This window comes from Leopardus geoffroyi, chromosome C1 (genome assembly GCF_018350155.1).
Source record: "Leopardus geoffroyi isolate Oge1 chromosome C1, O.geoffroyi_Oge1_pat1.0, whole genome shotgun sequence".
In the NCBI taxonomy this organism is placed as follows: domain Eukaryota; kingdom Metazoa; phylum Chordata; class Mammalia; order Carnivora; family Felidae; genus Leopardus; species Leopardus geoffroyi.
The window spans coordinates 213,419,539-213,445,555 of record NC_059328.1 but is presented as its reverse complement, the minus strand read 5'-3'; the positions used below and the strand labels follow the sequence as shown (position 1 = coordinate 213,445,555).

At 53.1% G+C, this 26,017-nt stretch overlaps 2 protein-coding genes across 6 annotated transcripts in view; one reads left to right on the top strand and one right to left on the bottom strand.

Annotated features, from left to right (window-relative positions):
* GPR55 (G protein-coupled receptor 55) overlaps positions 1-26,017 on the top strand; it is a 44,177-nt gene that overhangs the window by 1,860 nt on the left and 16,300 nt on the right. Inside the window, exons 1-4 of one of the 4 annotated variants that reach the window (XR_006713224.1) lie at positions 10,215-11,075; positions 11,710-11,832; positions 15,893-16,141; positions 19,418-20,063. The gene's annotated coding sequence lies outside the window, so the exon portion shown is untranslated. Of the gene's footprint in view, positions 1-10,214; positions 11,076-11,709; positions 11,833-15,892; positions 16,142-19,417; positions 20,064-25,821; positions 25,957-26,017 lie in introns of those variants that run through there. The other 3 variants (XM_045481677.1, XM_045481678.1, XM_045481679.1) reach the window with 3 other exon arrangements.
* On the bottom strand, positions 17,829-19,369 carry LOC123599607 (leucine-rich repeat extensin-like protein 3). 2 transcript variants are annotated; one of them, XR_006713225.1, is made up of 2 exons: positions 18,671-19,369; positions 17,829-17,941 (listed from the first exon to the last, which is right to left on the bottom strand). XR_006713225.1 is itself a non-coding variant. In XM_045481680.1 (2 exons), the coding sequence occupies exons 1-2, from the start codon at positions 19,341-19,343 to the stop codon at positions 17,938-17,940; spliced, it is 636 nt and encodes a 211-aa protein (XP_045337636.1). In that variant the 5' UTR covers positions 19,344-19,369; the 3' UTR covers positions 17,829-17,937. The 2 variants fall into 2 exon arrangements, 1 of the variants encoding a protein (XP_045337636.1); XM_045481680.1 differs by having other exon boundaries at positions 18,712-19,369.

Genomic DNA, 26,017 nt, shown 5'->3' with positions numbered 1-26,017 from the left:
AGACTAACATTATGTGCCTCCTGATGTGATCTATTAGGAAAGGGCACAACCTCACCTCGGTAGCATCTTGCCCCAAATAGTTAATCTGAATTATATCATGAGGAAGCCACTGGGTAAACTGAGATTGAGGGATAGTCCACGAGACTCTTAAAGAATGTCAATGTCGTGAAAGACCAAAAGAGGTTGAAGGACAGCTCTACGTGAAAACCCGTTAAACAGTGTGGGAACCTTGACTGGATGCCACATGGTATTTTTTTTCCAAAAAGGATATAAATGACATTTAGGAGATGATTGGGGAAATTTGAATAAGGACTGACTATTGAATAATATTATTGTGTTCCTGCTATTATCGGGTGTGGTGATGGTATTTTGGTTAAATAACAGAATGCCCTTCTTTTTGTAGAAGAAGTCAAGTATTTAAGGGTGAAAGCGATCTTGTGTCTGCAATTTACTTCCAAAGTGTTCAGCAAAAAAAGGTGTGGGTATACACATATATGTGTATATATATAAAATTGGTGACAGGTAACCAAGTATTTGTGTCTTTCAAGTTTTTTGCAAGTTTGATATTTACAAAAACTAAAAGTTCATAATAAAACCTAGCTTCCAGATGAATGCTAGGACAAGACTTCCCACTGGCCTAGGCATCGGGCGTCCCTCCTAAGGAAAATTAGAGAGCATTTGGTGTAAACCCTGAGGCATAATTTTTTCTGGTTGCATTTTCCTGTGTGTCTCCTTCTTCTTTTTAAAATGCTTATTTTATTTTTGAGAGATAGAGCACGAGCGGGGGAGGGACTGAGAGAGAGGGAGACACAGAGTCTGAAGCAGGCTCCACGCTCCGAGCTGTCGGCACAGAACCCGACGCGGGGCTTGAACTCATGAACCGTGAGATCATGACCTGAGCCAAAGTCGGATGTTCAACTGACCGAGCCTGGTGTTCTTTTCCTGTGTGTCTTCTTTATGAACATCTGGTCCATAAAAGGTGAAGTGTAATCATTCTCTACACTTGAATTGTGATTGGTCTTGCTTTACAGTTCCAAGAAGATTTCCATTGAGCTAATGTTTCATAGGCCCCCAGGTAGTGATACTACTAATGTGTCGCTATATTTGGGCACTGGGACTGTCTCAAACAGGCTCAGGAGAGGGTGCAGTGAGAAGAAGCCTGTGTTTATATTGTGGAAATTTCACAATTATGTGGGAAGAACAAGGCGTCTGTGTGACAGCTGCTTTCCTTCCCAAGAACATTGGATCCCCTGTCATACATGCCCCTAACAATGACTCAGACCTGTTGTCACATCAAGGAAACGCAGCAAGTAGGAAGTTAAGATCTTTTTACTGGGTGATGCCTGAAGAAATAACACATAACAGCTAGACGACTAGCCACGTAGGCTGGTTTGTATTGTCTTACACGATGTCAGTAGCGGATTCCGAATTATTCTTTTCTTTGCCCCTCAAAGCAGATGGAGATTATCATTTCACAGGAAGCATGACTGAGATGGAATGTCAGCTCTTGGTGACAGAGGAAATTACTGTCACGTAGTACATGGAGAAGGATAGTGGAGGGAGTTCAAAAGATGAATCTGTCCCTAACTGCAACTGCATCAGGGACTGGCGTATTAGGTTCTTTTTGCTTGCCAATTCCAATTATTTGCTGACGACTGGTCCTGGAAGACTATGTTAAGAAGGACTCCTGGCTCATGGGGCGCCTGGGTGGCGCAGTCGGTTAAGCGTCCGACTTCAGCCAGGTCACGATCTCACGGTCCGTGAGTTCGAGCCCCGCGTCGGGCTCTGGGCTGATGGCTCAGAGCCTGGAGCCTGTTTCCGATTCTGTGTCTCCCTCTCTCTCTGCCCCTCCCCCATTCATGCTCTGTCTCTCTCTGTCCCCCAAAAAATAAATAAACGTTGAAAAAAAAATTAAAAAAAAAAAAAAAAGAAGGACTCCTGGCTCAGGCAGGCAGAGTGTGGTAGCTGACTAGTGATGTTTGTGTTACGATTAAAAAATATATATTTATTTATTTATTTTGAGACACAGAGAGGGGGGCATGGGAGAGGGAGCTTGAGCAGGGGAGGGGCAGAGAGAGAGAGAGAGAGAGAGAGAGAGAGAGAGAATCCCAAGCAGGCTCCACACTCAACGCGGAGCCCGGCTCGGGGCTCAATTCCACAACCATGAGATCGAGACCCGAGCTGATCAAGAGTCGGACACTTAACTGACTGAGCCACGCAGGTGCTCGTGTATGATTTTTGAAAGACGACCTTGGTTTGCGTGTCACGCTCGCCATCTTTGAGTTCCCAACACAGACTACATTGAATGCTTGAGAAACACTGAAGCCTTCAAAAAAGCATTTATTAAAGTAATGGATCATAACAATATCTAATATTTGTGAAGCATTTGCAGTGGGCCGGGCAGTAACCTAAATGTGCATGGATTAACTTAATCGATCCTCACCACGATTGATGAGGTAAACGCCATTCTGATGCTTGCGTTGCAACCAAGGAACTGAAGCTGGCTTCCTCAGGTCTTTGCTCACCTTGTCAGTAAGCTTTTTCTGGTTATTGTATTTCACATTTCAACCCCCATCACCCTTCTCTGCTTTAGTTGTCTCCTTGGCACCTGCCACCCTCCTGACCTTGTATATGTGTTAGTTAGTTATTCTCTGTCTTCTCTCCTTGGAATGTAAGCTCCTGGAGGGCTGGGATTTTTGTTGGTTGGATGATTTGGTTGGGTTTGCCTACTGCTATATTTCTAGCAAAATTTCTTCCTTTAAAAATATTTGTTTTAAGTTTATTTATTTATTTAGAGAGAAACAGAGACAGTGTGAGTAGGGGAGGGGCAGAGAGAAAGGGGAAGAGAGAGAGAGAGAGAGAGAGAGACAGAATCTCAAGCACGCTCTGCACTGTCAGCACAGAACCCGATGCGGGGCTCTAACTCACGTCCTGCGAAATCATGACCTGAGCCAAAGCCAAAAGTTGGACGCTTAACTGACTGAGCCACCCAGGTGCCCCTCTGGCACCTTTTCTAAGTCACTGCCTGGCACTTAATAGGTGCTCAATAAATCATTGTGGAATTAAAGAATGAGGCTTAGAGTAGTTAAATACCTTACCCCGAAGGTCATACAGCCACTTAGTGTGACAGGTGAGGGGGCAGGGGAGAATCTCATGGTTGGCTTTCTGTTGGGCAGTTGAAAAGAATACCAAATATGGCAAAGAGCCCCAGAGACCACAGAGAATATGAGGTTTACAGATTTTGAGAGGAAATTGGAGAGGAAGGGGCTGGTCTTCCAGCCAAAGAGGCTTCCGGACTGACAGAGCAGGAGCATCTTGGGTACGAGGCGCTAGGTTGTCCACACTGGGGGGCTTCCACTGAAGAGAGGCGAGGCTGGAAATTGCAGCCTGCTGGGATGGAGACAAAGGAGGCTTCCTGGGTGGGGACACCTGGGGCCATGTGGGTGCCCAGGCTGTTCACACTCACACCCCTCTCTCCGAGGATTTTGTTTTTTGTCTCAAGAACAAATAAATTGGGAGATGTTGATAGTGCATAGAAGCTACTAGGAGGCTTCTGCCAATGACGTGGAAAGAAGGGAAATAAGACTGTTGTCCGAAAGCTAGGGGTTAAAATCAACAGATAATGGCGTCTAAGAGCCCTAAGCTAAGTTTCCTTCAGGAGACAGAATGGCTCCTGGGCCAGAACAAGGGCTTGGCTGTCATTGTGAGAACACTGAAAAAGGACAATTGTCACGGATGGGCCACTGGCAGCCCCATCTACACTCTGTCGGGGGTGGGCTGGGGGAGACCAGGCCCATGGGTATGCGTAGCCTATCTGATGCCAGGGGAGGCTCTTGTGGACGCGACTGTCAGGCTGTGTAGCCATGGTTGGAAATAGTCAAATCACAGAACTTGCTCAGACGCCTTCTGGTTATGATTTCACTTCCTGGGGATCTCGGCTCAAGTGGAACAAGGCCTTCTCGTCAGAAGATCCTGCAGCCTCGGGAGCTGTGGTTCTCAGAATGAGCTTGGCTAATGTGAGCTCCATGAGGCCCACCCATCAGATCTCTGAGCCTCCAGGCCTGCAGGACCTCCCTTGGGAATCCCCCCAGGGCAGGTGGCTCCAGGAGACCTGGGAGACCTGGTCATGTGTAGATTCAAACTTACTCACCTCATGGTCTTTGATGAGGTCTACACGGGGCATATGTGGCCTGGACGTTTCTTACCTCTACAGCGTCCCGGGTGGTCCATCTTGCCTTCAATGCTCTCATTACAGTCCCAGGGACCCAAGATACACAGACTTTTACCAGGTTCTCTTCCTTGATAGCATCTGTGAAGCTGTATCAGTTTTCTTTGGCTGCTGTAACAAATGACCACATATTCAGTGGCTTAAAACACCATAAATTTATTTTCTGACATAGGTCACACTGGGTGAAAATCAAGAGGTTGGCAGAACTGCATTCCTTCTGGAGCTTTCTCCAGGGGAGAACCTATTTTCGTGGCTCTTGAGACGTCCAGAGAATGCTCTGTTCGTGGTCCTTGGCTCTTGGCCCCTCCATCCATCTTCAAAGCCAGCAACAAAGGGTTGGGTCCTTCTCACACTGTACCCCTCTGACTTTCTCTTCTCCCTCTCTTCCACTTTTAACGACTCTTGTGGTTATATTTGGTCCACCTGGATAATACAGGCTACTCTCCCTATTTTTAGGGCCCGCTGATTAGCAACCTTAATTTCATCAGTGTCCTTGATTCCCCCTGCCGTGAAACATAACACATTCACAGGTTCTGGGAATGGGTATGCGGGTATCTTTGTGGGGAGGGTGTTATCCTGCCCACCTCAGAAACCCTGAGGAATGCCCCATGGTCCACAAAATCTTCCTGGTTGCTGCTGGTCACTTCAGCTGGCGTCTGTCCTTCCTCACCTCTGGCCACCTCAGAACTAGCTTCTCTGGGGTGTCCATCCTCCTTGAGAACCCAAGGGTGGGCGCAGGCATCACCCCGATTCCCCAAGGCTCAGTTAAAACAGGATGAAAAGATCACCATAACAACTGGCACCAAGTGTCCTCTTAGCCAGGGAAGCATCTGGACAACTGTGAGGGCAGAAGGTGGGACCTGACGGTGGAGGTGTCAGCGTGACCCTGGGTCACAACTCAGGGGCTCGAGACGGAGGGAGGGAGGGATAGAGATAGAGATAGAGATAGAGAGAGAGAGAGAGAGAGAGAGAGAGAGAAGGGTCAGGAAAGCAGTGGGGTGAGAGAAGCCTGCCAGAAAGAGGCTGGGGCCCATGTGGAAGCCAGCCTGAGGCTGTCCCCTAGGGACAGAGTGGCCGTGGCCATTTTAGCTGGGAAAATGCTGGACTGAGAAGCCAAAGTTTGTGTTTCTGGGACATGAATCCTCCCCATCGCTCTGTAGCCCCCAAACTTCAGAAATGCCCAGAACACTGATGACTGCCTGTGGGCGGGGAGTCTTGGTGGAACTTTGGGGAGAGGCTAACAAGCATGGTGGCCAGAGGGGTTCATGGAGGTGTCAGCCACCCCTGCCCTGGGAACTTGCAGAAAATCTGGGAAGGCTTTGGCCATCTGTAGTCCATGAAACAGAACATCCCACGGAGGGCTTTCCTTCCCCAGACCCTTGAGGTCCAGAAGAGCCAATCTCACCTAGAGCTCAAGGGATGGCTAGAATCCAGCTGACTTTGAGATCTCACAGCTAAAGCCAGGCTGTACCCTTCAGCCATACATTTCTGAAGGTATGGGGATAACAGGAGGGCATTCCAATGTGAAGAACTCTCAAGGTGGTCACCAGGTTTTCAGGCTCCCTGTGCCCAAGCTACCCTACATCAGGCTTCCCCCTCTCTGTAGCCTAACAGTCCCCTAGAGGACTCACCTTCGACCATGTGGCCTCTACCTGAAGTCCAGTAACCCCCTCTGTCCCCAGTGTAATCTTCTCAGGGCCCAACAAAAGGGAGAAACGTTCTTTCTAACTCTCCCTTCTTAGATTCCAGGCCACTCCAAACTACATCTAGTACAAAATGGAACTGACAGATGTTTGTGTTCCTTGGGGTCAAAGAGTAGGTAGGCTATTTTTAAGGCTCTTGATACATGTTGCCAAATTGCCCTCAGAAATCACCTGAGAATGTCCTCCCTACAGTTCTGCTGGCACTAAGGACTGCCATTGAACAAATCTCTGCCAATTTGATATGAAAAAAAAAAAAATCTCATTTTCATTTTCAGTCCTTTGATTACATGCGAAGAAATATACACACTATCTCTTTTGAATGGGATGAGTAATAATGAAAAGCCTATTTCAAATGTCATTAAGTCTCTATTTAGATATGAGACAAAATTTCAATTCATATGAAGAAGGAAAGGTGCTGTTATCTGTACCACTTTTGTTTTGAGAGTTTGGGCTGGGGGAGGGAAAGGAGAAAAACAAGAGGAAAGCAAGGAAGAGGAATGAGAAGAGCAGAAGAAATAAAAGTGGGAAAGAAGAGGTAAAAAGGCAAAACCTCAGAATTGACAAAAAAAAAAGGGTTTTCTCTTTTTAAATGGAGTACAGAAAAGGAAGAGCAGGAAAAAAAAAACTGTACAAACTGCTCTTTCCATGGGCTTCTTCAAATAAATTGTAAGCAGTGCAATGAGCTAAAAGAAAGAAAGAAAAAAGAAGCCTTGGAGATGTCAAGTCCAGCACGAGCTCTGTGACTGTGCTCTTATCCTTCACACTGGAGCATGGCTGGCTGGCTTACGTCCCAGGTACAGCCGACTCAGGTTCAAGGTTGGCTGCTTCTGCACACCTCACAATTTCCATCTCCCTGCGTGGTTGCTCCCCACTGCCGGTGTCAATGCTTTCACTTTGCCATTTTCCATTCAAAATCAAATATGGTAAAGTTGAAAGCAGATTAGGTCAACCACGGTTAAGCATCATCAACCTATGATCATTCTCATTTACTTTGTGGGGCTCATTCACATATGTGACGGAGGGGTTTAGTTTGGAAGCATGTCTCAACCCTGGTAGAGTCCTAAAAGGACCACACTGAGCTCCCACCCGGCGCGGTGCTGACTGGCCCAGGACGTCCCCGAGGGTCTAACGGGCCAGTCCTGTTTGCTTGTGTCTCTGCCAGAGCAGAAACTCTGCCCGGGCTACAGCCGGGCCCGGGTGTGGTTTGCTGCAGGACCTCACCCTGCCTCCGCGGGACCCTGTGCCCAGCTGCCACCACAGTCAACTCCTACCAACCTTCTTTCATGGATTTCTTCTCTTTGCCCCCTCCCACTGACCTCGTGACATCTCAGCCCAGTACTTTAGGATGCCTCTCTTCTGTGAAGGACACTTTTTTAGTTTATTAAAGTTTATTTATTGAGAGAGAGGGAGGGGGGAGAGAATGCGTGGAGGAGGGCCAGAGAGAGAGGGAGACAGAGAATCTCAAGCAGGTTCCATGCTGCCAGCAGCCGAGCCCGCTGTGGGGCTCGAACCCACAAACCATGAGATCATGACCTGAGCTGAAGTCAGACGCTTAACCGACTGAGCCACCCAGGCGCCCCAAAGACCCTTTTTAATGCAACCATCATGCGCCAGCATCATAGGAAACAAAGTTGAACGTCACTTTGACACCATCTACCACTCAATCCGTACTCAGATTTCCACCCCCCCCCCCCCTCCTACCCCCAGCCTCCTGGAAACCTGCTGTGTCCTCAGGCAACTGCCTCCCTGACCTCCCTGACACTCGCTCCCGCTCTGCGTCTCTCAAATCCCAGCCACGCAACCCCACCTCCCCCTAACGCGGGGCTTTCCCGACCCCCCGCCCTCCACCGTGTTTCTGCACAGATCCCCTGAGCCTCCGGCTCTTCAGTGTTCTCTGTGCTCTGTTGGTGACCAGGCTCGGCTAGCACGGAGAAGAGCCCGGGGCCCGGGGCAGCAGGCACCGTCCGTCCTTCCCTTGGAGGCGGGGGGAGGAAGGAAGCGGTGCGGGCTCCCGCAGCATGGTGAGAACGTAGGCCCCGTTTGGCAGAGGAGGATATGGGGGCATCTTATCTGTTCAGGTATCTGCCGTCCTCACCAGGCAGCGCCTGCGGTTGGGACGGAGCCTTAATTCAGCACCGCACTGCGTCGGCAGGGCCTAGTGGGGCACCTGTCGCCCGCAGGGCCTCTAGAAGGATTCCTGGCGTGAGCATGGGCCGGGGGGGCCCTCTGTGGCGATGCTGGGCCAGTGGCCTGTGCCCGAGGGGTCGTGAAGAGTGAGCCCGATGTAAATTTGTGACAGAGCATTCGGGTATATTCTTCCCGCTCCCGAGAAAGTCTGCACCTCCTGGCTGACATCATTCAGTGCTGAGTCATTCTCGGGGCTCCCACTCACGCCGGCATCCTCGCTCTCTCCCTGAGGAGGAGCCCTCGTGCTGTGGCACAGTCATCTCGGCTGTGGGCTGTGGATGTTTCCCTCTGAACTAACCGCAGTGGTTACTGGAACCATGTCCCCTCCAGTCCCCTCCGCGAGTTTTCTTCCCTTCATCTCTAAACTCGGGGGGTTTCCCCGGGGATTCGAGTCACGCTCATGAGGCCGGCACACCTCCCAGTCCCCAGACTCAGGTGCGATGGGACCACAGGCGCCTTCCGTTTTTCCAGGATCTAACTTCTGTTCTGAGGACCCCGGGCTTGGTTAAGTCAGGATTTCCCCTCTTCCCCCAGGATTGCATGAGTGCGGGGGTGAGGCTGTGTAGGGAGTGCGGGGCCGGTCAGACTCCAGTCCTTGAGCCTTCTTGGATCCATGCTGAGTGACATCCACAGAGGTGGCCTGGGCCATCAGCTCCCACAGGCTGTGTTAACCCGTCCCCATTCCTCCCAGCTTGGATGCTCAGCGGCTTCCTGCCCCTTCACAAGCTCAGGGTTCAGCTACGGCCCCTGATGAAGAACCCCAGAGCTGACTGGATGAGGCACCTCATGGTTTCCCACCCACCTTTGGGTGCACAGAGGTCAGACAGGTGCTCCCATGCCGGGCTGGGCCGCTGGGGTCCCTGGGAGGCTTGACACGCTGCCCCGGTCTCTACCTGGGCAGGGGGAGCATCCCCACTGTCCTCGCTTTCGGATCCCCACACTCCACTTGGGGCTCGGTCAAACCAACCCCCCGGGGCTCTGCTCCCTTTGTGGGCACAGAAGAGGCAGGCACGGGGCTCCCTTTCAACGACCTGCCAGCATCTCGGGGTGTTTGCAAGGGAGCCATTACCGTGAGGCAAGTGAGGCCAGGAGGGGCGTGGAGGTCAGCAAAGAGCAGGCAGAAGACCGACAGTGGCCTCCGGGCCTTGACAACTGTTGGACAGAAGCTCTATGCCCTGTGGGGCCAGAGTGGCCATGACCCAGGGGTGGCCCAATGGGGTTCAGGATTCCTTGGGCATTTGCTAGGGGACAATGAAGGATCTAGAGGAGAGACTTGAGGGTCAGCTGCTCTTGGGAGGTGAGTCCACTAGCTGCCCCCCCAGCCCCCAAACAAGGTTTCCTAGTCCCGGTTGTTAAGCTCACAGAAGTTCTAGGAAAAACCATAAAGTCACGTGTGGAAGGGATGTTGATTCACCCCTTTCCACATGAGGTTTGCCCCGTCCGGTGTCCAATCTTAGGTAACTTTCATCACTGCCCTGGGCAGCCTTATCCAGGTCGTTCCTGGAACCCCAGTAACCCAGAGATGTTGCTATGTGAGTGACAAATGATGAAGGTGTCATAGCGGAGAGGTTTCTTGCCTGACTCTTCTCACTTGTCCTTACTACTGGGCCTGGGGGAGGAAAGCAGGCAGAACAGGGCTGGCCTGGAGCACCCCATGCCGGGCTCACCACGTCCCAGCCTAGAGCCCGAGGAGGACTCAGCTCTCCAGGCTCTTGCTTCTTGATTCCATCATTACCTCTGTTGTCTTGACCCCCAGCTCCCTGGGCCGGGGATGCCCAGAGACAAACATGGGACCCCTGTCCATTCCAGAAAATTCCTGAGTTCAGACATCTCAGTTCCTGAGTCCACCCAAGCTCAGAGACTGGCTGAGCCTCTTGATTCTCCCGTGGAGGGACTCCTGGGGGAGGGAGAATGTGCACAGGAAGGTGGGGCCATGCCAGAGCACCAGCTAGGCAGGTCTCAGCAATGTCCCTGGAGGGAACCAGCCAGGATACTGTGCCCCCCAGGCCCCTGGATGGGGCCTAACCTGGGCTGGCTTAGGTTGTAGAGAGGCTTTGCCCTGGGACAAACACACTTATTTCCAGCCCAAGCGCTGCCTCTGAAGGCCTCCGTCAGGGCCTCGGTTTCCTCATCTCTGCAATGGGCACAGCTGTGCTGCAGGCAATTCTCTCTCAAGAATTCTCCGCCTCTGAGGTCTCAAGGACAAATCCTAAAGCAACACAGGCCAATGGACCTTAGATTCCAGAACCCCGGGGTCAGGTTCTCACCTGTTCCCTGGCAGCAATGAAGAAAAAGCAGCCCTACTATCGCCCTACCCCCCGGCACTCCCCCTTCCCCTGCCCCTCCCCTTGCCTCCTCCCCCCTCCCTGCTGCCCTCCAGCCCTGCCTCCTGCAGGCCCCCACTCTGAGCCCTTGGCCCGGCCCTCCTCCTGCTGGCCCACCTTGCCTGGCCAAGCTCCTGCCTCTCACCAGCTGGCCCCCTCCTCACCTGGACGCCCACAAGGCCCACTGTCCCCACATGCTCCCTGGAGTCCCCTGCTGCCCCTGCTGCCCCTGCCCTGCCAGCCCCCCTTCCCCACCCTACCTCCCCTTTTGCTGCCTGGCCTCCCTCTCTGCTCTTCCCTCTTCCTTTGCCCTGGACCCCCCTTCTGGCCCTTGTCTGGCCTCCAGCCACCTGGGCAGACTGCTCAGCCGCCCCTACTCCCCTCCCACCCAGTCACCTCCTCCCGCCATCTCCCCACCCTCGGGCCACCCTGCAAACCGTCCCAGGGACCTGGCCCTCCTGCCAGCGGGCACCTGGACCTCTCGGGGCTCCGTGAGTGGGGCACCGGCTGGGCGCAGGGAGCAGCACAGGCCTGGCAGGTGTGGGGCAGCCTCGAGGGCCCTCCGGCGCTCCAGGAAGCCCCCATCTCCAGAGTGAGCTCTCAGCCACGTGGGGGTCTGGCCTGGGTCACCGGGTAGGTGCCCCTCCTCGGGATCGGTCCGCAGGCCAAGGAAGAGGTGACAAACAGCTTCGTGTCCACACTCGAGCCCCTCCAGGCTCTCAGAGTTACCACTGGGAGGGGGTGGCTGGGCTCAGTGGACTCAGGGGATCTTTCCCTGCAGGGCCGTTCCCCGCCCTGGGGCCAAGCGGGCTGGCCTCCCTCATTCAGAAGGGGCGACGGTGCCCGGTGCCTGGTACACACCCCGTTCTCCAAGCCAGCCTCCCCAGGAGACAGCGACCAGGGCTCCCTATGGCAGAGGGAGGCTGTGGCCGCGGGGGGAGGGGTGTATGGTGCTGAGTGCTGGGTTGGGACCCTTCACTGAGCAAAGCGCCCTGCTCACTGAGGGTCCTGGCCCCTCAGAGGGCAGCTGCTTAGCTTTGTGGTTGTAACCGGCCATCAGTGTCCTGCTGTGTCAGGACTGTGCTCTTGCAGCCTCCCTGGGCCGGCTGTAGGCTCCTGGGTGTTGTGGGAGAGAATCCCAGCTGGAGGTGAAGGCTGTCTTCAGGGGCTTCTCTGAGCCTCCCGGGCCTCCTGGCCTCCACGCTGTGTTCAACTCCCTTCCCTGCAGGCCCCAGTACAGCCAGAGCTCTTCCTGTTTTCCACCCAGGACAGAAGCAAGAACAGGCTAGACCCGCCAGAAATGGGGGCATCCGTGTTTGTCCTCTCCTGGCTGCCCGGCTGGGCCACACAGCCTGAACTGTGCAACAGGGATACTGGAATCCGGAGGAGAGTAAGTGAAGATTCCAGGTACTCTTTTGACTCGATCCTCCCAGTTCCTGTGCAACAGGAACTGTGCAATGTCCTCTCCTGTAAGAAAACCAGTGACCCAGCTCCTTGGAGCCACGGGGAAGGACTCCCGTCACCTAGAGCACCCCAGCCTCCTGCCGGCGGCAATGTAAGCGCTGGGTTCTCAGAGGCTCAGCCGGGCCCCAGGGCTAAAAAGGGCTCATTGTTCGCTGGTTCATCGCTGTCCATCTTGCAAGCTTGTTCTCTTAGGACGAGCTTCCAAGGTGCACGCTGCTTCCTAGCCCAGGTGGGGAGGTGGGAATCACGTAGCCGACTTTCCTTCCCAAGGGCTATTTGGAGGTAACATTTAATGAGCTCTTAAGAAAGGCCAGGCTCTCCTGCTTTAACTGGGAGTTGTTTACGGAGACCTGGAAGAGAGGCAGCTGGAATCAAAGTTCTTATGAACAAATAAATGGTTGGACGTTGAGGCCTTATTTCCTCTCACCCAAAATGATGTCCTTCATGGCTCAAGAGGAACGTAAAGAAACAAGGCCATGAAACTTCATGGAGAGCTTATGGCTGCCCCGGTGCCTTGATGGTGCTTGGGTACAAAGGCCCAAAGCCTCCTCCTGCTAGGGATTCTGTAGAGTTTCATCGTTTCTGGAACTGGGAGGATCAAGTCCAAAGAGTACCTGGAATCTTCACTTACTCTCCTCCTGATTCCAGTATCCCCAGCACCAACCAGTTAAAGTACCCCAGCCTTTCTTCCCTTCAGATGAGACGCCCTCAGGAACGAGCAAATGTTTTTCAATGCGATATGAAATATTTGTTAAAACCATTTCCTCGAGAAACGGGGCCAAAGGCCAAGGTATGCAGGGCTGGCTCAACCATTTTTCAGTCATCTGGTTATAGAAGGAGAACCCTGATCGTACTTCTTATGTATTTTAGGAGTAGTAAACAGCATGACATGGTCTTTTGTAAAGAAAACCGATCCCGTCTGAAGCCCAGCCTGACAGCTTCCCTTCGAGAGGAAGCTCGGACGGTCCTTGCCTGGCTGGCTTTTTATGTGAGGTTTTACCTGAGCCCCCTCCATTCCTAATATGAGAACAACTAACCAAATTTTAAAGGATTCAGACATCTTGCTCTCCTGGATAAATTCTGTTTTATTTGGTGATTTCATCAGCAGCTACACTGCGTAGTTTATAGATTTTGAGAGATTAGCATTCATATTCTCCTGGATGAGGACTCTTGCCACGTGATTTTTTTTTTTTTTTAACAAGCCAGGGCAAGACTTTTCAATGGGTTACAGTTTTACCCAGAATCCACACACAAACAATTACAAATTGTTACATACTATGTTTTTATTTAGTGTTTCCAATATATGTCATATTTTTCAATATATATCAACCTAGAATCTGGGCCATCTTATCCAAGGAAACCAACTGAAAACTTGTTAAGTTTGTGTTTAATTTGTTAACATGTGTTTTACAATTTATTTTTTTTTATATTTAAAGGTTTTAAAAATGTTTATTTACTTTAGAGAGAGACAGAGTGCGAGCTGGGGAGGGGCAGAGACAGAGGGGGAGACACAGAATCCGAAGCAGGCTCCAGGCTCCGAGCTGTTAGCACAGAGCCTGACATGGGGCTCGAACCCACGAATTGTGAGATCATGACCTGAGCTGAAGTCGAACACTTAACTGAGCCACCCAGACGCCCCTGTTTTACAATTTCTTAATAAGCTTAGGAGACCTGAGATCTGGCTCAAGTTTAGACCAAAGAGTTATATAGGAAGAATCATCATAAATATTACTTACCACTTAGTCTCCAGGCAAACCACCTAATCAGCCTATGGTAACTTGGGTGCTAAAGAAGATTCCGGTAATTCATTTTTGTGTCATGACAAGCTTTGACCAATTTATCTTTAGGGATCATGCTGGACTCAAAGTTTTTGTAGACAATTGATTTCTATAAGCTGAAACCTACTTCTTGATGCTTTCCTTGCTGCTCTGAGTGAGTAGGACCACAAAAGGCATCGCCGTCAGTAAGATGTTCTTGATTTCCCCTCCCGAGATTTAGTACTGGCCCCTCCTCACTTCCAGGCTCCTTCATGTATTGACTAGCCTTTCGCCTTGACCTTCCTTTGCCTTTTGTGACTTGCCTTCTACCTCTGACCAGCTCCTTTCTGTCTTCCCGGGTTCCAATCTGTCCGCCTTTTACTAGTTCTCTTCCCCAGAGTTAGCTCCTAGATTATTTTCTTACACTCTGAATTCTTTTCTACAACCCTGCAAGCTTTCCCCACTGTCCTCACCCTGATGACTCCTTCTTCTATATCTCCATGGAGAGTGGGTGGCATCTTTGGATACCCCAAATCCTTGGGTCCAAAATGGAACCACTTTCTCCCCAGTCTAATCCTGGAACCCAATGCTGCCTCTCCTTTTGAATTCCCCCGTGACCCATCCAGTCCCAGCATCAGAAACCTCAGAGTCATTGTGGACTCCACAAACAACCTCCTTGCTCTCACCTAGTTCATTTTGGTCCCCTGGTCTCCTAACCACTACTGGAATCCACATTTCCTTCCACCTGTCCTTCACCCTCAGTTCAGGGACCATCTCCTCCAAGAAGACTTAGAGTATAAAGCAAGTTTTATTCATCTGTGTATCTCCAGTGCCACGCATAATTGCTTTAATGCTTTATCAGTGAACCGGAAACATCATACTTAAAGTTGGATCTTTCTGAAATGGCAAATTGGCAGGAGTGTGTCCCCCAGCGTCAAACTCAAGAAACAGGACTCATTCTGCTTCTACAAAGAAGATATCTTTAAACACTTGGGATGGTGACTTTATTCTCTGTGGATGGCTAGATTTAATGTTTATTTGCCCATTTTACGGAAGCGTAGGGAAAGACTATTTCCTCTTCTCGCTTGCATTTTCTCTCCTGTGTGTTTCCCATTAAATTGTCAACTGCTTGTTTATTTGCATAGTTGTCATCATAGTAAAAAATTCCATCCAAGTGTATTTCCTTCAAGTTATGGTATAGCTTACGTATTATTCCATTTAGCTACAAATCGAATACATTTCATTTCATGCAAGGTACACCATAATTAACCAAATGTTCACTATTGTAAGCACTGTGATTTTCATTTCTCATATGTAATTCTCCATCGGATTCATTCTTCAGTTGTTTGTTTTTATTGGGTTTGGGACGCTTTGAAAACCAAATGACTCTTGGAATGAAGGCTGAAGGAATATTTTCAAATTTTTCAACTGTGTCCTGAGGTAGCCGGCAGGTCTGGGGACGTCTCCTTGCTTGGCCCTGCCATGAGTAATTGGATTATGCCACACGGTGGAAAAGTGACTATGTCAGTGTCACTGGCTCAGGCCAAATTTGCAAGTCCCCTGGCTCTGTCCTCTCTGGGGGTCTGCTGAGCGATCTGTCACCTTTTCTCCTGCTAAGGGCCCTGAGCATGGGGTGCTTGGGATGCCGGGACTGCCAATGGGGGACGGACAGGTGGCCACGAGTCAGCTGTGCAATAATGGAGCTGCATAGGATCTAAGGGGGGTTCAGGGTGTGCTTCCCTGGGAGTGCTAGCTCTGTGTGTGTGTGCATATGCGTACTTTTTCTGACTTCAGATCTCCTTACACATTTGTGTGATGTGTGTGAGTGTGACTTCGTGCGATGTGATAAATACATGTACAGTAAAGCATTGGATGGCGAATGACTTGTTCTGCGAGCGTTCCACAAGACGAGCCAACATTTATAATACATCTTCACTTGATGAACAAGCCACGTCTTGTGATACAAGTAGTATGGGGTGCCAAATGTCACATGATCACAACCGAGCCAACGGTTCTCTCTCTCTCTCTGAGGGATTGTGGGTGATCGTCTCCCATACTAGGATGCTCTGTCTCAGGCTGTGGTGTTTGGCAGAAATCAGTGATTTTTCAGAACGTTGGAAGGTGCCCACAACTGGGACTAGTGCATTTTTTGTCACTTCAAAGCACCTATGGACAGTCCTTTGCTTTTCCAGACAAGGGTGAGCTTAGGAATACTTTGCTTTATTCTAGGTCAGGCTGCCTGCAGAGAGAGACCCTTTCCTCCGCTACCTGATTGCCAGTTACATTAAATACATGACAAGAGTTTATTAATACTGTACCGTAGTCAACATCCGTTGATACGATGGCCCCCATGCAGAAAAAGATTCCATCGAGCCGATAACGGTGCTTGTATTAGTGATAGCGAAAGTCGTCCTACACAACAACTCTCCTCTCCTCTCCCTCACAACCAGCCACAGAGGCTTTCACAGCTAAGTGCAGGTTAATGTGTTTATTTTTCTTTGTATCTTCTTTATTATTTTGTATTATATTACAGCCTTGTGATCACTTTTCTATGAATATTTTTGGGGTGTGGAACGAATCATACGAATCATCTGCGTTTCCATGATTTCTTCTGGGGAAATTCGCTTTGATGTACAGGTGCTTTGGATCACAAGCGTGTTTCCGGCACGAAGGATGCTCGCGAACCAGGGTCTTACTGTATTTGAATACGAGTGTGTCTGTGGGAGAGTGAGCGCACGCGCGCGTGTGTGTGTGTGTGCGTGCGCGTCCTTGGAGGTGTGTGTGTGAGGTGGGGGTGGTCCCTGTGCCTCTGTACATGTATGTTCGGGTGAGTCTGTGCGCGTTTCTAGGTTTGGGTGTATCTCTGGGTGTATACGTGTGTGTGTGGGGGGGTACGTGCCCCTGTGCGTGTGTGTCTAGGGGTGGGCGTGCATGATTCTGGCTGTAAGCCCGTGAAGATCTGAGGGAAGACCACCACACGTAGCACAGTGATTCTGGACTCGGGGACTGAACTAATTGGGCAAAGCCCCCTTGATGGCAAGGTGGGATGCTGCCCGTTTGAGGCTCCCTAAGAGCCATGAAGAAGGAAAGACTTCCTGACGGAGAAAATAGTGAGCAGACACGTGGAGTCCCATCACCCTTTGCTGCCCGGGCCCCTCATCCGCACAGGAGGCCCGGCTGGGGCTGGGGGAGGCCGCTGGCCGCGGGACCACACACCCTCCTTTCCACAGGGCTGCCTCGTGTGACCTGAAGCCCCTTCTCTGATAGGTTCCAGACCTTCCCACATGCTGACAGCCAAATGCCGCCCAGGTGACTCACAGCCCCTTTGTCTCGCTGTGGTGCGGGGAGACTTTTCTTGGAAATGTGTTTCACTGCGGTGTTGAGGCCGGGGTGCCTGCCAGCCTTCTGTGAGGGCAAGGGGAAAAGTACCCGCTCCACCCCCAAGTGTGTGCTCTCAGACCCCGGAGACGCTGCAGTGAAGGCTGCTGTGTATGCTCACTTGTCTGTGTGGAGAAGAGGAGGGGCCCGTGTGCATTCTGGAAGCCAAAGAGGGTCAGAGCATGCTGGGCACAGTCAGCTAGAAGCAGAGACCCCGGGGCCAAAACCCCAACAGGACAATGTCCTTCCCTGGGGGTGAGGTAGGGCAAGAAACTCACAGAATGAAAAGAGGGCCGGTCCCCAAAGCTTCCTCGCTGACCCGTGGTGGCCAGCTCATCCGTGTTTGTCAGGGGCTGTCCTGGAGATCCAGTATCCCAGGGGTCCCCACAGCCTTGGGCACCCGGGATAGTTAGTCACGCCAACCCCATCCCAGGTAGCACTGGGGTCTCCAGAGAGGAAGCTGCCTCTTGCCCAGGAAGTATCCTCACTGAGTGCATTGTGTGGGGCCCAAGGGTTGGGGCACGTCTGGGGATTTTGCTCAGCACGCTCAGATTGGTCAAGTCTGGGTTTTCCTGCTGCTTCTGGCCCGTGTCCAGCTTCCCTGGCACCAGGAACTTGGGGTTGGGGCTTTCAGTGGGAGATTCAGGCTGGTAACAGCTGTCAGTCACCTCAGTTTGGTTTCCACACCTACCTCCCCAAGGTCCTGGGGCAGAAAAAGCCAATGGAGCTGGGGTGGGGAGGGGGCTGCTGCTGAGAGAGGGGTTCGGAACCCAAGCATTGATTTTGACATTGTTGCACGTCTTTTGGTGAGAGAAGTGTGAGAGGTCCTGCCCCTTTTGCAGACTGAGGTTTTGTGATTCTAGAGCCAGGGCTGGGGTAGAAGCCACCAAGTTCTGTCATCTGAGGAGGAAGGCCATCAATCAGCCTTTTGGGTTAAAAGGTTCAGAGGAGAAACAGCCAGGGCAGTGAAGGGTCCCCCAGACAGGCAGCACAATGCCGAGGCCCGTGCCCCGTGAAGGCAAATGAGCTGTTAGCGGTGAAAGGGAGTTTATCAGGTGGGCGAGGAAAGCGTCTGACCCCAGGTGGCAATCTGGTCAGGCAAGGGGGTGGGGGCAGGATGGGGTGACCAGAGTCCCCTCTGGTATGGCAGGAGGCTTTAAGGTGGCTGTAGACATGACCTCAGAAACGAAAGCCAGGGACTTCTGAGGCCAAGCTTGGCTAGGGAAGGCCTGGCAATCCTTGGCCGAAGTACTCAGACATCCCTTCCTGACTCCTCCCTGTAAGCACCCATGCCCTAATGTCATGCAGCAAGGCCTCCCTCCTCCCCCCGCTGCCACAGCCTCCCTCTGCCATAGGGAGCCCTGGTCGCTGTCTCCTGGGGAGGCTGGCTTGGAGAACGGGGTGTGTACCAGGCACCGGGCACCGTCGCCCCTTCTGAATGAGGGAGGCCAGCCCGCTTGGCCCCAGGGCGGGGAACGGCCCTGCAGGGAAAGATCCCCTGAGTCCACTGAGCCCAGCCACCCCCTCCCAGTGGTAACTCTGAGAGCCTGGGGGGGCTCGAGTGTGGACACGAAGCTGTTTGTCACCTCTTCCTTGGCCTGCGGACCGATCCCGAGGAGGGGCACCTACCCGGTGACCCAGGCCAGACCCCCACGTGGCTGAGAGCTCACTCTGGAGATGGGGGCTTCCTGGAGCGCCAGAGGGCCCTCGAGGCTGCCCCACACCTGCCAGGCCTGTGCTGCTCCCTGCGCCCAGCCGGTGCCCCACTCACGGAGCCCCGAGAGGTCCAGGTGCCCGCTGGCAGGAGGGCCAGGTCCCTGGGACGGTTTGCAGGGTGGCCCGAGGGTGGGGAGATGGTGGGAGGAGGTGACTGGGTGGGAGGGGAGTAGGGGCGGCTGAGCAGTCTGCCCAGGTGGCTGGAGGCCAGACAAGGGCCAGAAGGGGGGTCCAGGGCAAAGGAAGAATGAAGAGCAGAGAGGGAGGCCAGGCAGCAAAAGGGGAGGTAGGGTGGGGAAGGGGGGCTGGCAGGGCAGGGGCAGCAGGGGCAGCAGGGGACTCCAGGGAGCATGTGGGGACAGTGGGCCTTGTGGGCGTCCAGGTGAGGAGGGGGCCAGCTGGTGAGAGGCAGGAGCTTGGCCAGGCAAGGTGGGCCAGCAGGAGGAGGGCCGGGCCAAGGGCTCAGAGTGGGGGCCTGCAGGAGGCAGGGCTGGAGGGCAGCAGGGAGGGGGGAGGAGGCAAGGGGAAGGGCAGGGGAAGGGGGAGTGCCGGGGGTAGGGTAATAGTAGGGCTGCTTTTTCTTCATTGCTGCCAGGGAGCAGGTGAGAACCTGACCCCGGGGTTCTGGAATCTAAGGTCCATCGGCCTGTGTTGCTTTAGGATTTGTCCTTGTGACCTCAGAGGCGGAGAATTCTTGAGAGAGAATTGCCTGCAGCACAGCTGCGCCCATTGCAGAGATGAGGAAACCGAGGCCCTGACGGAGGCCTTCAGAGGCAGCGCTTGGGCTGGAAATAGGTGTGTTTTTGTCAAGGACCAGAAAGAGGTGGGGTCTGAGAATGGAGTGAAGAATCCCGGATCAGGCGGGAGGGCCGGACTCAGTAAGAGAGCCAGGCTGCAGACACATCCGGGCAGCTGGAAGATGCTAGACCTTCGGCCGCCCGGGGAGACTGTCCTCGTCTTACCATCTTCTTAAGTTGGACTCTGAGGGTGTGGTTTAGGCGAGGCCTCGGGACCTCATCATACTCGTGTTCATTCACACTCATTCATCACGTCCTCTTCTCGTAGAAGACGTGTGGGTCCAACTATTGCAACGAATCCTGAAAACTTTCCCCTTCCATAATAGCTTTCTCTTCATGTAACACTACATGGCTTCTATGATGGAGTTTAACGTGCTTTCACAGAATTCTCCATGGTTTTAAAATTGTTTGATGCATAAATTAAGACTTCTGGTCACCTTAGAATGAGGATCCACCCAGCTCATGGAGAATTTTCTACCTTCAAAATCAACAAGGAGAGGATGAATTTTTGTTCTGAATTTTGTGAATTTTGTGAATGAATTTTGTGACATCTGCTGACCTTTTCTGTGCCCTGCGGCCACCTCTCAGAAACCACAGTGACAGCTTGAGGGAGTAGAGTCCCCTGAGGAGACAGGTGGGATGGGCTGCAGGTGGGGGTGAGTTCCTCCAAGCTGCAGAAGCACCTTGAGGTTGTTGGTTGGGTGCAGACAGCACTGGTTTGAGGACAAAGAGCCTGAGGTTCATGCCTGACTCGCCAGATTTTCTCTGTGAAGCTGGAGGCAAAGGTGTCGTGGATGTGGGGAGCTGGGGGAGCTTGGCACAAGGGCTGACCTTTGGCCAAGAAGGGTTGCTGGAGCCCTACGCCCGCCATTTCCAGCCCCACCTGTAAATGAGGCTAGTGATAGTCTACACCTCATGGGTGGTTTGGAGAATGTACTGAGTTTATTTATAAAGTGCGTCGCTCACTGACCCTTAGGACTCCCGATATAAATGGTGGAGGGTTGTGTCTCTGTCATTAATGAAGTCTCCTTGCAGGGCTGGGGTGATAGCGGTGGTGGGACGGGCAGGTATTTGATGACAACGAGTAAGCAGAAAGGAGGACTCCATGAGGGGGGCCAGAGGCGCTCGGGACAAAGGGCTTTCGCCTGAGAGTGAGAGTGTTTCCTTCACCCCAGGGAGGTGGGGGGGTGCTGGGACCCCTGTAACTCTGACCTGCCGGGCACTAGGTAATGGAGAAGTTTTTAATCCTCCAACCTAGGCTAAAAAAAAAAAAAAAAAAAAAAAAAAAAAAAAAAAATTAATTCAGAGATTTCCAGGAAGGAAATGAATACCATACTTACTCTAACTGTGGAGGAGTGAAGATACACACATTATCGACGTGCCCGAGACAGTTTACGGGAACAAAAGAAAGTACTATTAACACCCAAATCGACAATTTCCATGCAGCAAAACAAATATAAAAATGTGTGCCCATGGGGAGGGGTCGGGAGGGGTGGTGTGGGGAGAAAACATGTCACAAAAAATAAGACAGACATTTAATTCTCTCTCTCTCAAAAATAAATAATAAAACATTTTAAAAAATGTTTAAAAAAAGGAAACACGAAGAGAAAACGACCTCAAAAGGATCCACCCTTTCCAGCCCCCAACATGTCCCTGGGAAACATACAAGTGCAACCCAATAGCTGCGGCTTCTGGCAGGTGACAGGTACAGAGAAGCTGGGGGGAGGCTATAGGCCAGAAGCCCCCAGGGCCCAGGCAGGAGTGGCAGGGAGCCCCGATTGCCAGGTGGGAGCAGAGGAAAGGCCTGGAAAGTCCTGCACCCCCACAGGGCATTGGGGAGCCTGAACTAGAAGCTCTTGTGTTAACCTGGGGGCATCCACTTCGAGTCCTGAGATGTTCCGAGGCTCCCTAGAAGTGCTGGCCTCTCGTGTATAAACCACAGAACCTCTCCTCCCCTGAGTGCGACCAGAGGGGAGGCTTTGGGTGTCCGTCTTTTCCAGAACCCCATGGTCTTTACAACCTTCCCAGTGAAGGGCCCTCTCTGCCTGACGTGGAATTTCGGCCTCTGGCTTGAAGACAGCCTTTGCTCAGGGGGACTTGCCCCCCCCCCCCCAATTCGGGCCATAAATGGCTACAGGCAGGACGATGCAGGGAGCAGGGAGCTCTGAAAGAATTACGAGAGCCGTGGCAGAAATGGAAGGAAAGCCCACACCCAGTTGTCCAGAACTTCAGGCCTGCAACCTCAATGCTACATTTCCAGTGAGAACCGGAGGGGGCGTGTGGGAGGGGAAGGGGTGAGTTCTAAAGGGTTGCTGCCCCCTTGTGTGTTTTACTCCACCCTGCCTCGACATCGTGAGCTGTGACCTTGAAGCTGCCAGCCACCGGGTGCCCACTTCCAAGGAGGCCGAACATTTTCGGTCTGTATGGGTGGCTATGACGGCCCAGCTGTCTTTCAAGCAACTAGGGGGGTGGGGCAGCGTGGGGTGGTCCTTGGGGACTCGGTTCAGACCCCAGGAAAGGGCCTCATTTCTGCTCCAGTGGAGTCAGGCTAAATGCGTAGGATGAGCTTGGGGACAGAACTGTGGCAGAGCCTGAAATTTTGGATCAGAGGGTGGAGGGCACAGAGGGGCTGGACCCATCCCCCTCTTCCTGCCTTTTGGTCCTCAGTTTCTCCTGCCCTCCCTTCTTTGCTGAGGCATCCTCATTTCTGGGACCCCCCTGCCCACCGCCTTCAGTTTTTTATGTTGTTCTTTTTCCCGGAGACCCTTGAGGCTGACATAATGGCAGTGGGGGCTGGGGGTGGGTCTCAGCAGCCTCAAGCCCTGCACCCCTCTTGTCACGCAAGCTCCTGAAAACAGTTTTTGAGAGAGGTGCTACTGTCTGTCTTGATCACCAGTGCCCGGTGCAGAGTCGTGATCAATGGATCCTTGTTGGCTAGATGAATGTATGAGTGCAATTTCCAGAAGTTAGGCCAGGAGCCAAGCTGACGTAGTAGCTACGTGAGGTTGTGGCTACTTGAACCTGGGGCTGCCTGAGGCTCTCACTGGAACCAGGCTGCCTCAGATGACGGTGACCCCCTTCCCCTCCCGACTCCTTTCCCGTTACTGCTGTTGCCCTCACCCCACCCTGGCCCTGCCACCCGAGTGGGTCTGTCCTGTGTCCAGTCCCCGAACTGCCCATCGCACCGTAGCTGGATTTGGGTGGCTGTTGGAAGAAAGGCACTATACTATAAAGCCAGAGCTTTCTCTCTGATGGGATGGTTTCCTGTCCACCGAATTTGTTCCCTGGGTCCTCTGAGCACCCCTGCCTTTATCCTGTCTGGCCAGCCCCCCCCCAAGTCTCGGCTCCAGCTAGCCCCCCATGTCCCCAGGCTTCAGCTGCACAGAGACTCCTGGCCTCACCCAAGATGTCAATTTCCTTCCTCCTTTTGTCTGCACTTAGGCTATTCTCTGTGCTTCTAGCATCTTCTGTCCCTACTTTGTCCCCCGTCCCCGGTCCCTGGGCAACTCCCCCAGGTGGGATTGGGGGGCATCCTGATGGCTCTGGCCCAGCTCTTACACCCTGTGATGCCCCCAGTGGGCAAGTCTTCGTCTCTGGAGGAGATGCTCCATGAGTACAGGGAGAACTTCAGTCGCTGAAGGAGGAAATTTAAGCAGCATCAGGAGAGGGTGTGGTGAGTCCCCAGGTGCTGAGGAGCCGCCCTTTGCCAAACCCAGAGTGGCTCTTTTCTCACCCTGCACGCAAGTGACTCTGGAGCTCAGATGCTACCCCAGGACACTGGTAAGGTTGGAGGTCTGAGCCCCCTACTCTGGGCTTGCCAGCTGGTGGGCAGGCAGGACCTCCCACCTCTGCCCCCACACCAGGCTCCCAAAGCTTCTGATTTGTTCGGGAAGGTAAGAGGGTGGGCAGGGTGGCTGCTTCTGGGAGGTTTAAGGAATCTTCTGAGAAAAAAGCCTTCATATTTGTGATTCCCCCGGCCTGGGGCAGGGGCAGGGGGAGGAGAGGACCTAGACGGAGGTACGGGAGTCATGGGTGGGGCCTGGGGCAAGTCCCTGCCTGGCCTACCCCTGAGGAGAGTCTCTCTGGCCCAAACAGGCTCCTGCCTCGGGTGGGGTCCCCCATCACGCTCCTGATGAAGGTCATTAGCAAAGCTCTTCAAAAAAGGGTGGGAGATGGGGCGCCTGGGTGGCTCAGTCAGTTAAGCGTCCATCTTTGGCTCATGATGACTTCAGCTCGGGTTGTGATCTCAGGGTTCGTGAGTTCAAGCCCCTTGAGCCCCACGAGCCCCGCGTCGGGCTCTGTGCTGACAGCTCAGAGCCTGGAGCCTCCTTCAGATTCTGTTTCCCTCTCTCTCTGCCCCTACCCCTCTCGTTCTCTCTCTCTCTCTCTCAAAAATAAACACACATTGGGGTGCCTGGGTGGCTCAGTCAGTTGAGCATCAGACTTTGGCTCAGGTCATGATCTCACCGCTTGTGAGTTCGAGCCCCGTGTCATGCTCTGTGCTGACAGCTCGGAGCCTGAAGCCTGCTTCGGATTCTGGGTCTCTCTCTCTGCCCCTCCCTTGCTCTGTCTCTCTCTCTCCCTGTCTCTCTCAAGAATAAATAAAACATTAAAAAAATTAAAAAAAATAAACACACCTTAAAAAATTAAAAAGAAAAGTAAGGGTGGGAGATGATTTGTATGCAGCACAGCTTACGTCATACACAGTTTTTTGTGTTAAAAGAGGGAGAAAACGAACATATATGTACATATGTTGGTATAGAAGCTCTGGAAGAAGCTGTCATCAGGGGTACCCTGAAGGGTGGGTGGGCACTGGATTTGGGGGCCCAGTGGTTGGGCAGAGACATCTTACCGTATGTGTTTACGTATGTATTTGGATCATGTGCACGTACTCAAAATTCTAAATCAAAAGCCACAGCAATAAAACAGAAATAGTAATTACAAAAGAGAGGATAGCCAGGGGGCGAGGCTCCCTTTGAGGAGGGGCTGAGTGGAGAGTCCCCCGCCGCCGTGGGCCCCCGCGTGCTGACCCCTTCCCAGGGCTCCTGACGCCGCAGGCCCTGGACACCGGCATGGCTCCTCCCTGTCCTTCCCGGGACGCTTCCAGCCTCCAAAGCTGCGCCCACGACGCCCAGGCCTGGCCGACTCATGGGGGCTCACATCGGGCCAGGGACCTACGGGGGCCTTGCTGTCTTCACTCCCAGGCCAGCTTGCGGCCCGGGTCAGGGAGTGAACTTTGTTCTGCCCATAGCACAGGCACGGGCAGGATCAGAGTCATACAGTGACAACCTAAAAGGATGTCATGGTTGGCTCTGTGAACCTCTTCTCCCAGGGATGGGGACCCCATGCTCTGGAGGGCCAGGCGACCTCCCCATGGTCACACACAGCTGTTGTTTCTACAGAGATGGCCCTATGCTGGGATGAATTACCCAGAATGGGGAGTTTCTATTCCTGTAGACACCCGAAAGTCACAGCGTGCCCGGCCTGTAAAAATAGCCCGTGCTTTGGTCTCTAACGGGATCTCCCGGTCCCTCCCCGGCACCGAAGCTGAATCCGTCAGGGTGTTTCGGCCCAGACTCTCTGGAGTGGCTGCCATCTCTGAGGGGGTCCCTGCTGAGAGCCACCCAGGGTCCATGAGTGAGTCTCAGCTCTCCCAGCCCTGCATGTGGGAGGCGCGGGGAAAATCTCTGCCTGAAGGGCCCTCGGGGACTGCGTGGCCCAAGGCCGAACCATGTTGCGGTGGAGGCCCTGGCGTGGGAAGCCAGGGCCCGGCACGGCTGCCCACACCCGCCCTGCTGCCCGGCCCTCGAAGATGCATATACGGGGGCTGACGCGTCCCCCGGGCTGGGGCCTTCCTGGCCCGCCAGTCCCCTCAACGTGAGGGCGTGCACCATCGCACTCCTTGTGTGGATGGCAGTTCTGAATCCTGAACCCCAGAAGGGCTGGAAGTCGGGACAGCCTTCTTCAGACTCTGGCTGTCCCTGTGTGACCCCCAGCCTTTCTTCAGTTGTGTCTCACCTCTGTGCGTGCCGTGGTTCTTGCCCCCCCTTCTCCCTGTTTTTTTCAGAAGCTGAGTGAACATCAGAGGGCCTAAGAGTGAGCCCGTCCCCCTAGAAACATGTTTCTCATGCCCCATTCTCGTTCGCTTGGTGGGGAGGGACTCCCACACAGCCCCTCTCCAGAGCCAAGGGAAAGAGCCCCCCCTCACCCCCCCCCCACCCCGGCCAGACAAGGCTGGGGCTAGAGCCATTTGAAAAGCATCTTGGTCCCACCCCCTCATTTCACTGATAAGGAAGCCGAACCCCAGAGAGGGAAGTGGTTCTCTCCAGGGCAGGCTGGTGACCGAGCTGGGACGACAAGTGACATCTCGCGGCTCACTCAGCTGCACCGGACCCCCAACAGGTAACAGCCCCCCGGGCCACTTAGAAAAATTGAGACACAGAGGCCACGGACTGACCTCGTT

Excerpts from the sequence above, each read along its gene's own strand:
- LOC123599607 (XM_045481680.1), bottom strand. The coding sequence starts at position 19,343 with ATGAAGAAAAAGCAGCCCTACTATTACCCTACCCCCGGCACTCCCCCT.